General features: G+C 46.2%; 1 protein-coding gene across 5 annotated transcripts in view; it reads left to right on the top strand.

Moving 5' to 3' along the window:
* Positions 1 to 7248, top strand: part of mib1 (MIB E3 ubiquitin protein ligase 1) — a 48317-nt gene extending 41069 nt beyond the window's left edge. Inside the window, exons 16-22 of one of the 5 annotated variants that reach the window (XM_047588721.1) lie at positions 597 to 778; positions 1735 to 1924; positions 2031 to 2109; positions 2212 to 2298; positions 3852 to 3920; positions 4651 to 4751; positions 4945 to 7248. In XM_047588721.1, coding sequence (XP_047444677.1) covers positions 597 to 778; positions 1735 to 1924; positions 2031 to 2109; positions 2212 to 2298; positions 3852 to 3920; positions 4651 to 4751; positions 4945 to 5085 — 849 coding nt within the window. In that variant the 3' untranslated portion in view covers positions 5086 to 7248. Of the gene's footprint in view, positions 1 to 596; positions 779 to 1734; positions 1925 to 2030; positions 2110 to 2211; positions 2353 to 3848; positions 3921 to 4650; positions 4752 to 4944 lie in introns of all 5 variants that reach the window. The other 4 variants (XM_047588720.1, XM_047588719.1, XM_047588718.1 and 1 more) reach the window with 4 other exon arrangements.
* The last annotated feature ends 6997 nt before the right edge of the window (positions 7249 to 14245 follow it).

Raw genomic sequence — 14245 nt, 5'->3', positions numbered from 1 at the left:
CCTTCTCCACCTCCTCCATCCCCCTCCCTCCCTCCCTCGTCCACCCCCCTCCGGTTCCCCGACGAACGAAGGAGCGGAACAGACAGACAGCAGGCCTAATTGAGATATGTGCAGTTGGGTCGCTCTCCCATAGCTCTCGCCTCTCTTCAAGATGAGAATTGAATTAGCCGGCCCGATGGCTCCATCAGCGGAGATGTAAAAGCTACTGGTTGAAGACAATCAGACATGGAAGGCCTAAATTGGCGGAGAGAGGGGCTTTGAATCGGGGCGGACGAGCGAGGCGATGAGCTCTTGGTGGAAGAAAGTCGGGGGGCATTTAATGGGATTTTGGGTGAGAGTGAGAGGCCTATACTGTCTGACAGTGATCTTAAGGCGTCTCCTTGATTGGCTAATTTGTAGTGACCTGATCTGTTCTTTGACATGGTTAAGTTGAAACTGTGAAGACATGTGAATAAAATTTAAATCGGGAATCTTCAGTCTTCCTGAAGTCAACTGCATTAATGTTTCAAAAGTGTCAGTGTGTTAAGTTTTAGACAGGAAACTGTTCCCTCAGGATTCAACTTTTTTTTTTTGTGTGTGTGTGTGACTCTCTGCAGTTAATCATGGGCTTGGGCACCCAGGGGGCGGAGAAGAAGAGCGCGGCATCCATCGCCTGCTTCCTGGCAGCTAACGGAGCAGACTTGACCATTCGTAACAAAAAGGGCCAGTCCCCTCTGGACCTGTGTCCCGACCCCAGCCTCTGTAAGGCTTTGGCCAAATGTCACAAGGAAAAGAGCAGGTAAACATTCCAGGAAATGTTTGACATTTTGGAAAGTGCACTTATTCGCTTTGCTGCCGCGAACTGGATAAAGAGGGATCGATATTATTTTCATGTTTGTGTGGTACGTTTAAAGCCGGAGCCAGGAAACGGTCGACTGAGCTTAGCAGCTGCCAACCTGCAAACAGATCTGAAGGTGCTTACATCTCATCTGTTTTGTCTGTGCAAAGCGGAGGTGGAAACACAAGTTTGTAATATTACAGGATGTTATGTGCTGCGCTGTCTCTTATCCAAGTATTTTGGTTCTTTAACCTCCTGAGACCCTGCTTCCTCATGAAGTTTTAAGTTTTATTGCAGCTTGTTCTGCTTAATTTAAACCCGTTGTCCTCATTAGTGGACGCTTTAGCCTGCCACCTAGTGGTAGCAAAGGGTCAATACACTAGTCGGTAAAAACGTGACAGCATTTCTTCGGATTCATTCACAGTGGACGAAGAACAAAACCCCATCAAATTCCATGGTTAAAACATATTTGTTTATGCTTATTAAAGTTTCTAGTTTGATATGACGCGCAAATTTAACAAATTCTATCAAAAGCAACGAGCTACAACCTGGCTAATTAGCAAGTTACTCATTTGAGGACGTTGGGACTTGATTGTTCGCAGTTCTGTTTTTTTTTTAATCCAAGTGTACACATTTAAGGTTATTATTTTTTGTTGTTGTTTTTCAAAAACTACTACTTCCTGTTGACAGATGATGCTTAGTTGTTACACTTCTTATGTCTTATGTCCCCTTGGAGAAATTATTTTGTGTACTTTTCGCACCCACAGCTGCTCGACAGAGATAAAGGAACAGTTCAGATCTGAGGACAATCACCTGATGTTTTCATTGATTCCCTAAAGACGCTTCCTGTGGCGCTCGCGCTCGTAATCTCTCTCTCCTCGTCTCCGCTCACTGTGTTTCCGTTGTCGTTGCTCCAGCGGCCAGGTGGGCACCCGCAGCCCGTCCCTGAACAGCAACATCGAGTCGCTGGAGGAGTGCATGGTGTGCTCCGACATGAAGAGGGACACTCTGTTCGGGCCGTGCGGACACATCGCCACCTGCTCCCTCTGCTCGCCGCGCGTCAAGAAGTGTCTCATCTGCAAAGAGCAAGTGCAGTCGAGAACGAAGGTATCGCCGCTAGCGCTGCCACAGCGCGCACTACGCACCGTCACGCATATGTAAGACCAAACACACTCCTTTGCGTTGTTTTTGTGTTTTATTTGTCCCTCTACAGATTGAGGAGTGCGTAGTTTGCTCTGACAAAAAGGCAGCCGTGTTGTTCCAGCCCTGTGGTCACATGTGCGCTTGTGAGAGTAAGTTACGCTTTCGTTTGTTTGTTTTTACACATTTTTTTTATATATATATAAATATTAAAACCGTGGCTAGATTCTGATTGCGCCGTTTGTCCTCTCCAGACTGTGCCAGCCTCATGAAGAAGTGCGTACAGTGCCGGGCTGTGGTGGAACGCCGCACCCCCTTCGTCCTCTGCTGCGGAGGGAAAGGTATGGAGGATGATGCCGCTGATGATGATGATGATGATGATGATGATGACCTTAGTGAGTGAATCTTCCACACGTTCCCTTTTAATCCACCCTTTTTATTGCCTCTTTCTTTTCTCATCTGCTTCTTTACCTCTTTGCTTGTTTGCAATCTGCATTTTATTGTTACGTTTGCATCACTGTTACATTGTTTTTTGTTGTATTTATTTATTTATTTTTTTCCCCATCCCAGTAAACATGTTAGAAACTAAGCGAACTAAACTCAGGCGTGTCAGTTAATCAGTCTTACTCTCCAAAACTTGCCGTGTTTTAATCAGCGCCGACATTTTTATTGTGTCATTTGTACGGTTCTCTATTTAGAAGTAGTGGCCTCACTAACTAATGGCTTATTTGTTCTTCCAGTGAGAGAAACCTCCGTGTTTCAAAATCATAATCTTTTTACGAAGGATCCCTGAAGCCATTTCTAGATTGACTTTCTGAATAATACAATAACGTCACGGTGTACAGATAACCTGATTACCTTATTCATGTTTCTGTGGCCTTCAAAAGTTTGACTAATCACACAAAGTGCATAAAGTTAAGCAAATGCGAGCAAGGACCTGTAGCCCTGAAGATGCATCCATCTAAAAATAAAAAAATAAATAAAAAAATGATTGAAAACATTTAGATCCGCTCATGAAAAAGCTCTCGTTTGGGAATTTTATTTGCATACCGAGTGCCGAGCTCTTCCTCTGACGTATTGCACACACCTGAGAGTATATTCATTTGTAATGTCTGTCAGTGATTATTTATGGATAATTTCATACTTGTCAGCGTCGTAGCGGCTAAGAAGAACCCCCATCAGTTTAATACTGTGACAAAATACTCACATGAGGATATAACGAACGTATCGTGACGTGTAAGTATATTTATTTTGGGTTGCATTCACAGTCCATTCCCCTTATTTTAGTCGTGCATCTCACGAGCTGCATTTTATGTTGAGTTTAAAGGGCAACTGTTCCAAGCTCACGACTTAACACCCCCCCACACCACCACACCTCCCCTGTGTCCATCGTTTTAATTTCTCCAGCGAATACGTACGTTCGAATGTGAATGCAGACCCAAACTCACATACACTCACGCAAGGGGCAGCATCTCTTTTTCCCTTTTATCCCAGTAACGCAGCCTGTTGCTGTTTGTCTGTTTTTAAACCGCAAATCCACAAAATTCACCTGCTCATTATTTCTACTAGCTCGCAAAGAGGGTTTCATTATGTGCTTCTAACCCGGGGAGCACAGGCGTTAGACTCATGCTTTAAGCGTTGGCTGATGGCAAAAAAAAAAAAAAAAGGAAGAAGAAGAATTTACCGCTTTTAACTATCAGTTCTGCATAGAAATGAAACTGTTTCCCTTTCTTTCCCTGAATACTGTTTCCAACTTCCTAGCTTCCTCCTCAAATTCTTCCTCTGAACCTCCCTCCGAGGCTGTAGTGAGTAGTTTTGGTCACCAGGCCGAACCGTTGAGCTGGTGAGCTGGTTGGCTCCTGCTATAACAATTGTGACTGGTTATTCCCAGCAGGGAGCTCTAACTCTATGGCAGGGGGGTCGCAGGATCTTCTCCAGCCCAACAATCTGGCACTCAGTTGGTGTAAGTATACCTCCATGATCCCCTCCCTTATCAGAGCCTTGTTTTTAAAGACCACCCCCCCTCCACCCCCTCACCCCACCCACCCTCCCTCCTCACAGTGCTGCCCTGGCCCCGGTCCCTTTACCCCTGAACTCCCCCTTCCCTTTCTCTTTCACAGCTACACACACACTCTGACCGGTAGATGATATAGTGTGGCATGTATGGGCGCTTATACACAAAGCATCACGCTGGTCGCTGACCGTTTCTGGCAGACGTGTGGACGTGTGACAGCTTGGAGTCCCCAGCGGGGCGTCAGTCCAGAAAATTAGTGTCAAATAAATACATTCAGGCAGTTTTTCACACACACACCGTTACACAAACAAGTATCCCGTGGTCTGCACAATGCCAGCGCTGCATGACGTTTCATCCTGTGCCAGTTTTTTCAAATACTAAGTATGCCTTTCTGAAATAAAATCATTTGAAATGAGAGACGGCCAGAGCCCGAGTCCGATCTGCCAAACAATAAAACTCAAAGTGCATGTTTGTGATCTTTGCTCGTTTCCAAAACTCTGGCTTTTAAATAGCTCGCTCCACAATGGAAGTGTAGTTGTTGGCTAGTTTTTCTGTTTTATGGGCAATAAAGTTCATACTTTAGACAGGAAATCTGAGGTGCCGACCGGCGCAGACGGATGACTTTAATCTTTAGGCTGGTAACCTGGTAACCTGCTGTTGTTGCCCTGTGTCCCAACAGCCAGTGGAAACATCCCGGCCCTGCAGAGAGACAAGGACAACACTAACGTCAACGCGGACGTACAGAAGCTGCAGCAACAGCTCCAGGACATCAAAGAACAGGTAAGTCCTCAGACTGGGCGTTGGCTCATAAAGGGGGGAATAAAACGGAGCTGTGAAGCAAAGACCACTGCTGTAAAATGCTGGGATCAAATGGTCGTCTGCGTTATAAAAGTTCTATTCAGGGCTTGGCGCGGTTAGCGATTCTCAGAGTTTGACACGAAGTCCTTGTTGCTCCCGTTTAACCCGCCTGCAGACGATGTGTCCGGTGTGTCTGGACCGGCTCAAGAACATGATCTTCATGTGCGGCCACGGCACCTGCCAGCTGTGCGGGGACCGGATGAGCGAGTGCCCCATCTGCCGCAAGGCCATCGAGCGCCGCATCCTCCTCTACTAGACCTCCCGGCAGACTCCATCTCCTCTCTCAAAGCCCACGCTGACCACGCCCGCGACGCCCACATCCATACCAGCTGCTGCTGCTGCTGCTGCTGCTGCTGCTGCTGCTGTCATCCTCACAGCAACCCAGTCAGCCGGCCATGTCTTATTACGCTCCACAGATGCTCTCTTAATGGCTTGTGTTCCGGTGGAATTCCTGTTACGAAGCAGCGAAACATTTAATTTGACTTTAATATTTGTTTTCTCTGTCATTGTTTCCTTTTTTTTCTCCCCCCGATCCACTTTTCTATGTAGCTTTCTCTGTATTTACCTGACTTTTTTTTCCTCTGCGTGCCTCGGATGTGAACTTAAGGGGGGCGAACACCGTCTCTGGGTGTCGGCAATTTCATAAAGTGTGGCAGAGATGAGGTGGGCCTGCTACCTTTTTTTTTTTTTTTTTTTTTTGATGTAAAGTTCTCATGCATCTGTCGGTGCCAGCTGCAGTCAACGTTTGATCGTATTTGTAAATCTTTATGCAAGTGTATCGTATCAGAAGCTCCAGATGTGGATTTTTAAGTGCTTAACTTTTCGAGAGAGAGAGAGACTATGGTTTGAGACACGGTGTCGTTTGCACCATTTGAAAGTTTTTTTTTGTTGTTTTTTTTCCCCCCCCTGCTTTCTGTCTGCGTTCAGTCCGGCCCTTTTTGTACGCAGGCCGCGCTTCTAGTCGGAGACCAAATGTTGGCAGGTTTGCACTAGAAAAGCTGAGTCAGGGTGAGAAAACGCGCCGACTTCCGGAGGTTCCACCTCAGCTCAGCGACTGACTGGTCACAGATACAGTAGCCTGACTGCCGGGTAGCACGCCACGCCTGCACTTTGTTTACCGAGCTGTAACTGCGGCGGTGTCGCAACACCCGTTTGGCTGCAGCTTTAAGAGCTGCCGTGTTGCAATTCAAGACAAAAAAAAAAACAAAAAACACACACACTCGGCCTCTGTCCGGTGAGCCCCCGTCGATACTGTCTCAACCCCTCACGATGCAAACGTCTCTGTCACAAGAGTCTCAACTGTCGCAACTCGATGTTAAGCCGCCGAGACTCGGGCGGCGTTGTCTAAAACAGAAAATGAAGCGCGTGTGCTAATTTACCATTGACTGTGCCATCTGCTTCCAAAAATCTACTCGTTAAATAACTTAAGGGGATAAGGTGCTCTTTATCTTGTATTACATTTTTTTTTATTTAACGTTTTTTTTTCCTCCTTTTTTTTTTTCCTCAAAAAATCAACATTTACTGAGCTAGAGAGTACAATCTATTAGAAGATGAAAATGTAGAATAAGTTATTTTATATATTGCTGCCCAAAACGATAGGATTTGTAGGTATCACTGCCTTCCTATAATGTAGCCTCAAAATCTCTCAGACGTTCAGCTTTTGGTATTCGGTTTGTGATGTTTTCTGTTTCGTTTCGCGATAGCTTTCTAGCAATCACCAGTAGAAGCTTTATATTATTATTATTATTATTATTATTATTATTTTATTTTATTTTTCCTCTGTCTAACTTGTTCATTTTGTGAAACGGAAAAAAAAACAAAAAAACAAACAAAACAAATACATTTTGTTGTTAAAAAGTGTCAAGTATCTTTTCACCAGTGTTTTATTTGGGAGGAGAGCTAACGGTTTTCTAAGACGGATCTTGCCTTACCTCTTTTAAAAGGCCCGAAGTGGAGACTCAGTAAAGTGGCTAGCTTGCTCAGCTATGTGGGAATTTGCAACCGCATACAAGCATTGTGTGTGTTTTTTTTTTTTGTTTGTTTGTTTTTTTTTAGGACTGACAAAAGAAACAACAAAAAACGTAAAAAAAAAAATTTAAAAAAAGACTTTTGAGTACAGTTTTGATTCTTTTCACTGATCACAATAACACTAAGCTAGAAGCACTAATACGCTTTATGGTAATGTCGTCTTGTTATGGTTGTTACAAAAAAAAAAAGCCTATTTTGTACTTTATTTTGAATACCTGTAACTGTCCTGTTAGATGCGTATCAGTAGTGTTTTCCTTGGCATGAATGTTTGACATATGCACTACGACATGTATCATTAAAAAAAAAATGTTCGGTCTGTATTGCTTATTAAGTGCTTTTAAAACAACCATATAGTTGAAATAAAGTTCTAAATGAACCATGAGACATTAAAGGTGCCTCCTCCTCCTCTTTCTTCTTCTTCTTCTCCTGCTCATTAGCTCGCTTTGTTTTTCCAAGTAGAGCTCGTCGGATTCTTCTAAGCAGAAAATTAGCATTTTGTTGCCTTTCTCCTGCGGTGCAGTGTCTGCCTCGCGAGTGGAGACGGGGCGGCGGGGGTGGGGAGGGGGGTAATTGAAAATGCTAACACCCCAATAATGACTCGGAACCAGCGTGTGATAGGTCAACTATGCTAATCAGAGTGGAGGAAAAAAAGAAAAAAAAAACACTTGGGAGAGAAGAGGGAGGCCCGGACGGAGTGATGCATCTCCTCCGGCGAGCGGCGTGACAGCGGGGCGTCTCGCGAGGCTCCTCCGAAGCGCCGAGAAATCATGACCAGAGGTCGCCGGTGTTCTGCCTCATCGACCGGTCCATTCATAACCTGGACGTCTCGGGGCTCGTCTCGCATGCGGCGGCGGCGGCGGTGTACAGCAGCTCGTGGCCCGGGGGGCATCCATCATCCTGTCGTCCTCTCGCTCTGTCAGTGCACGCCACACTTGAGACTGACAACTTTTTATGCCAGATCACCGTGAGCTGGCGCGGGGCCCGGACACTTAGTGGGGGAAAGTCTCGTGTCAGGTCCGGGGGGTGCTTTGTCATTTCATACTTGAGGCATTTAAAACAATGGGCTGTCGCACGGTTTAGGAGTTACAATGCTGAACGTTATGTGGCATTATATCAACTGAACCTAACTGATAAAAACTTTAGAAGAAGGGTGTGGATTTAATGTGGATAAAGTTGAGCTGCTAGCAGCTAATGCTAATGAATCTGCTGTAGATTTAAACTGCACGTCAGTCATGCTTCATTTAATTTGTTAACTTTTCTCAGAGCCCTGATCTCAGCCTCTTTCTAATTACCCAACAGTTGGCTTCTGAATATCTCCACGCAGGAGTCAAGTTATATTCTTGGCCATCATACGTGAACCGCAGGGTCATAAAACGAATACCACAGGCCCGGACAGAGCAGACCTCTTATCCGTCATCCTGACTGACTGCAGACACGCACCGCCGTGCCGACTGAGTGTCAGGGTGCCGGAGACGGCGCTATCTCTGCCCCTGACCGCTGCCTGGTCCTGGGGAGCATCCCCGGCCGCCTTCGCGGTCCGCGGGTGTCTGCTGACCGGACTGCTAAAGTCGGGGGGGGGGGGGCCGTTACTCCCACGCCAGGGGGTCAGCTAATCCGCCGGGCCCCTCCGCAGGGCCGCGTGAGTGATGGCCGCCCCGGCGCTGCGGGCTTCACTGAGCAGCAGATAGAGATGAAGTGAACCCCCCCACCACCACCACCCTTCCCCGGGGAGGAGAGCGGGCAGACACCATCAGGAAAATGACCGTAACCCGGACTTCAAGTCTGCGCTGTGATCACCGAGAGGGGTCAGCGGCATCCATCTGCCGGCGGACCCGGCGCGCCGCAGGGGTGGAGGAAGGCGCGCGTTCATCCCCCTTCACGCTCTGCCCTTGGCTCCGAGGTCCCGACGGGAAATGAGCACAACCTCCACACGTTTAACTGTGGAGTGAAGCTTTGACGTGCAAGCTTCGGAGCGCATCACAAGGTGGCAGTACACCCAACGGCTAAATACTGTAAGCCCTTCCTGTCATAAACCAACTTTTATTTGTGCAGAGGACGGGACAATTTACAATCGCTTGGCTAATGTGTTCTATTTTGGTGTGACAGCCGGTCACAGGCGCCATTATTCATGCGGAGGTTATCCTCCCGTGATTTGTTTTAAATCGGCTTTGAAACAGAGTTGTCAATCTTCGACTCGGCCTCCAGTGAGAAATACAGCCGTTTTAAATTTACTGCGACACCTCGGCCTAGAACTTGAACCCGTATGGTTGTGATCCCAGGTGTGTGTGTGTGTGTGTGTGTGTGTGTGTGTGTTGCTTCTGGTGAGGAACAGCGTGAAGGATATTTTCTTAAACCGTCGGGGCAGAACTCAAAAGCTAAATCCAGGGTCTCAGCATGTAAACAGAAACTCATTCCATGTGAAATGTTTTCCTTTTCTTTTGTTTTCTTGTGTTTGGTGTGTGTGAATTGTCTCCATCGATTCTGGCGGTTTTGCAGCGAGAAACCAAATCTAGGCCCGGCGTGCTTCTGACCAGCAGACACGAGCCACGCTAGACCGTCTGCAGCACATTTCCCGGCGCCAAACGTTTCAAAACCTGCAGAAATCGATTCCTCCGCGGTTTGGTCAGATCATACACACACACACACACACAGAGAGAAGGGGAGAAGAAATACTTTAATCCATCTATTCTGGACGCTAGGGCTTTTTCCTGCCATGTTGGAGGAATTGATCCCTGACTGTCTGAAGGTCTCTCTCTTTCCCTCTTTCTCTCATGTCATGCAGTTCAGGAGTCTGCTTGAATTTATTGTCTCCGTTTTATATGGTCAGGCCGAGCAAAGTGCAACCGTGGCCCTCTGGACAAACTCTCTGAGCGGCGGAGAAGACGGGGGTGGGGCCTTTTTTTTTTCTATTTATTTATTTATTCGTGTGTCACATTTTAGGACCAATTTTTAAAAAAAATGACTTTGCACTTTTGTTTTTCTACCAAACCGAGAGCATCAACGTTCACTGGAGGGTCACCGAACCGTGCGTTGCATCCGTTCAAAGTGGGGCACGGACCTCTGCGGTAAACATGTCATATATGTAGGTTTAGGTGACTCAGACGTACGGTGCTACGTTCACTGATGTGTTTGTTTCCGTACGGACCGAGTGCAGCAGCAGCGGCAGCAGCAGCAGCCCCACCTCTACCTCTCACCGTAAAGCCATAAAGCCAGTTATCCTCTCCCACAGAGCCCTCCTCAAAAACATATAGTCCCCTGACGTGCTGATTGCTTTATTGATATTGATCCGGGCAAAGTGTCAAACCACTCGTCTGTCTCCGTCTCTCTCGGAGGGGGGGTAATCGTATTTATGCATGTGAGCGGTTAGGAGGGGAGGGGTGGGTGGGGGGTTAACACAAACAACAAGCGAATGAAACTATACAGTGTGCGGCGTATGAGGGAGGCAGCTTTATAAGTTGAGGTAAAGGATCGTTTTTTCCTGCGTGTCATTTTTATTTATCGTCTTATAAATGTTTTCTTGACACGCGCTGTTTGAGGTACAAACATAAAATGATAAAAGTGATTGTTGTATGAGAACGGGATTTGGCTCTGAGCTGAATGAGGGTTAGGGTTAGGGTTAGGGTTAGGGTTAGGGCTTCCAGGGTGAACGGACCACGCACTTTTAAAGGTTTTCAAGTTAATTCACTTCTTTTTCATCATCCCCAAAAAACAAATACTCTGTGGCTTTTGACCTCTCGGTTGCGTCCCACTAGGTGCCGTCCTTATCACCCCAGCACAATTGGAGGCTGGAGGCCTGCGGGCCGCATTTACAGTGCAAATGTTATCGTTCCAATGACACTTTAAACAGTCTTTATCAATATATAGTCATTCAAGGTTTATGAGCTTTGATAAAATGCCACTAGCGTGCGGGGTCATTACAGCGGGCGGCCACGAGGCGTGATTTTTATTTTTTTAGGTGTTTTTTTTAAGGCCGGTTCCTATTTTCCGCGGAGCCGTTTTTAAGGCGTCGACGGGAGGAACGAGCGAACCGTGAGCAAAAGCCCTATCGATTCCCTCCTCGGGAAGAGCAGCACGAGGGCAAACTGCGGTGTGAGTTTGGCAGAACCTTATCGGCCCATTATCTTTAAAACAGTGGGTTATCATAATTGCTTACTTAATAATTCTATAAAACTGTGGAGCTGCAACCTTTGCCTGGGCAGTAAAGTGTCAAGTGCTTTTAATGCAGAGATCGAGAAGATGCAACGACAAGGTTGGAAAATGCAGCAAATTGTTCATGTTGACTTCAAGTCAAAGTGTCTATTACTACATTCACATTTCAGACAATTTTTTATGTACACACACATATATAAATATAAATATATATATATAAGAATCATTATTACATCAGAGCTGCATATAAATTCTTCAAATAATTAACCAGTTGTCGCAGCAGTGTTCTCTTTAGATGTGATTAGTTTCACACGACTACAAGTATGCCTAACAATGGGGGTAGCCGTGCTTAATCAACAAGTGCAAACCTCATCACATTTAACTCTCAGCTAAGCAAACAAGATGGCGTTGATGACATTGTCCTCCCGCGTGGTGCCAGGTGAGGGCTTCTAATCACACCTGGCTCGGGGGATAGAGCGTTTAAAGCCACGGTTTGCGGTCCCTTAAGCCAGACTTTGCTGAATGCTTCTCTGGTTCTCACAATTTCTTTTTCATTAGTGGAAAAAAATAAAAAGGAGAAGAAGAAGGGGGTTCTGTGGAGGCAGCAAAATGCTACTGAGCTCAACCGACAGGTGCTCGCTTCTTCTGCTGTAACCTTGGAGGGAGTAGACAGGAATGCGGCAGCCCTATCTGAGCTCAGAGGGAAATACTGACTGCACTACTTTTTTTTTTTTTTTTTTGTTCTGAGAGAAAAATCAATATTCCAGAGTCCAACACACGGGCAGCCATGTTTTTTTTTTTTTTTCTTCTGGTGGGTTCCAGCTATGTGAAACAGACTCGGAGTGACCCCTGGAAAAAAAAAAAAAAAAAAAAAGTTAATGCCTAACTTCTTTATCTTTGTTTTACAGCCAGGGGTTGTACCTCCAAATCAATACATGATACACAAATATCTCTGGGCTCCGTGTTCTAGACGGGGAGCGATGGCGTGGGCTTGAGAGTTCGCCGGCTTTCCACCACCTGGCAAAGAGAGAGAGAGAGAGAGAGAGGGTTAGGGCTGCAAAGTGGCCGAAGCTCGAGCACGAGGCCGCGTTTTCATAAAGACGCCCGGTTTCCGAGCTGTGTCTTGACAAAAAAAAAAAAATATTTCATGAAAATTAGCCGTTTTAGCAGAACGGGAATGGAGAAAGCTAGCATCGTTCAGACATGGGAGGATGGTTATAGGTCACATCATGACACTCGAACAGTCAGCTTTGTTGTTAACACGTTAAACAAGTTCATTTTAAGTTTTTGTAAGCCATGTGATTGGTGATGATATTGGATTTATTCACATAGATTTATCTTCCTGACAGTTTGTTGACCGTCAGAAACTCATGACGTCCCAAACTTGAAATTACAGGTTTGAGATTAAGAAAAGAGTGGAAATGGAAACATTTAAATCTACTCATTAAGTGTATACGATTTAGGGATGTTGCTAGATTTCATTAGCATTCGACAGAGCCGATCTAAAGCCTCATCCATTCATTTATCATTCAGGCATTAAAATGAAATCAGTCTTCACACCCAACTCACTGCTAGAAAGTTCATACTTTTTTCTTTAATAAACATCTTTTAAGTCATGATCCAATCAATAATCAGTTTAAATTTTTATTTTTATTTTTTACTTTGTATCTGAATCAGTATGAAGCAAATATTGATTTTCCTGGAATATTCTCAAGCTGCATTGGAAGAACTTTCACAAAAAAAAAAAAGAAAACCCTGTTAATATTAGCACTGAAGGTCTCAGGCTGCAGCCTGGGAATGCAGCATCTGGGCCTTGATAGCGGACCACCACTTTTTTTTTTTTTTTTGTGCTGTTGCTCCACACCCCTTGGATGCACTAGATGAAACCGGCTAGATGTTTACAGCAAACAAGAAAGTTTTCTCTCCCCGCTCCGAGCCTGTGTTAGCTGAGATAGTTGATATCTGTCACTGTCTGACACTTCGTCCCTGCAGACCTTGCGGCGAATCAACAGGGCGGCTTCAGACAGATAAAATGCCACATCGGAGATTCACAGGACCGGAGCAGGTCCCACTTCCCAACCAGTGTCATGGTGAGAGAAAGGAGCATCCACTTAGGGAGGGCAGACATCGAACCCCCCCCCCCCCCTTCCCTCCTTCTCTGATAGTAGCTGGTAATCTCAGAGGTCGACCTGTCAGTCAGGTTCCTGGAGACAGATGACGTGAGGCCCCTGATAGGCTGTCTCCTGAGGAGGAGACACCAGCCGGGCCGCACAGGCCGCTGGGACAGAGAGCAGGACCCGAGGCGACGGACGAATGGCGGGTCTGGTGGGGGGAGGGCAGGAGAGACGAGGACAAGGTGGGTCAGGGAGGTGGTGTGGTGGAGGAATGCCAAAGCAAGAGAGGTGGGGGGTCACGGAGAAGGTCTCCTGATGAGCAAGGAGACAGCTCTTTGCTGGAGATCGTTGCGTGGCTGACAAAGTTTACTTAACACCAACCCCTGGGAGCTCAGGTCACGGGGGTGGGGGGTGGGGGGGTTCGCCTCCACCTCAAAGAAAGAGATTTTTGTCACAGAAAAAGATCTCTCTCTCCCTCTCGTCTCCTGTCTGCTCAGTTTAAAGCAGCCACTAACTCACATCCAGCGTTCAGTTATCTTCGGTCGAAGTTATTAATATCACACACTAAGATAATGGGATTTGCCAGAGGGGATTTCATCTGGCAGCCGTTGTGAGGAGCACGCAACATTTGCCAATTGTCGTGCAGGCGATGCCAGAAAATAAATTTCTTCACGATGTCCAAGTGAAGTTATTGTTAAGTTATCCTGACATCATATCTCATGAATGAAACGATTTCCATCTCGGCCCTCGGAGTTTCGTCACGGCAAAACGCGCCAAGTGGTTTCAGAAACCGCCGCGCTTCTCACGCAGGGTTTGGTACTGGACAAAATAAAGTAGAGCAGGTTGGATCCTACTTTTGTAGGGTTGGATGTCTTCAGCAACATTTAAACAAAATTAATTTTAGGCCTGAAATAACCAATAAAATTGCTGCTAATAATATGAGGGATGTAGAACTACTTGACGCGTGCTAGCGTCCGGTTGCGCGTATCGTCCGGTGGCCGTCGTAAAGATGTCGCCATCTCGGCCCTGCCTCAGGTACACATAAGGTAATGCATATTCCGCATTTCCCCGCTTGTTTCACTTTTTTGGCACCGTGCGCTGTCACAGAGATATACTGTCACTAGG

The sequence above is a fragment of the Mugil cephalus genome, chromosome 7 (assembly GCF_022458985.1).
Source record: "Mugil cephalus isolate CIBA_MC_2020 chromosome 7, CIBA_Mcephalus_1.1, whole genome shotgun sequence".
NCBI classification, from domain to species: Eukaryota; Metazoa; Chordata; class Actinopteri; order Mugiliformes; family Mugilidae; genus Mugil; species Mugil cephalus.
The sequence above is the reverse complement of the archived record's forward strand: the minus strand, read 5'-3'. Positions and strand labels throughout refer to the sequence as shown.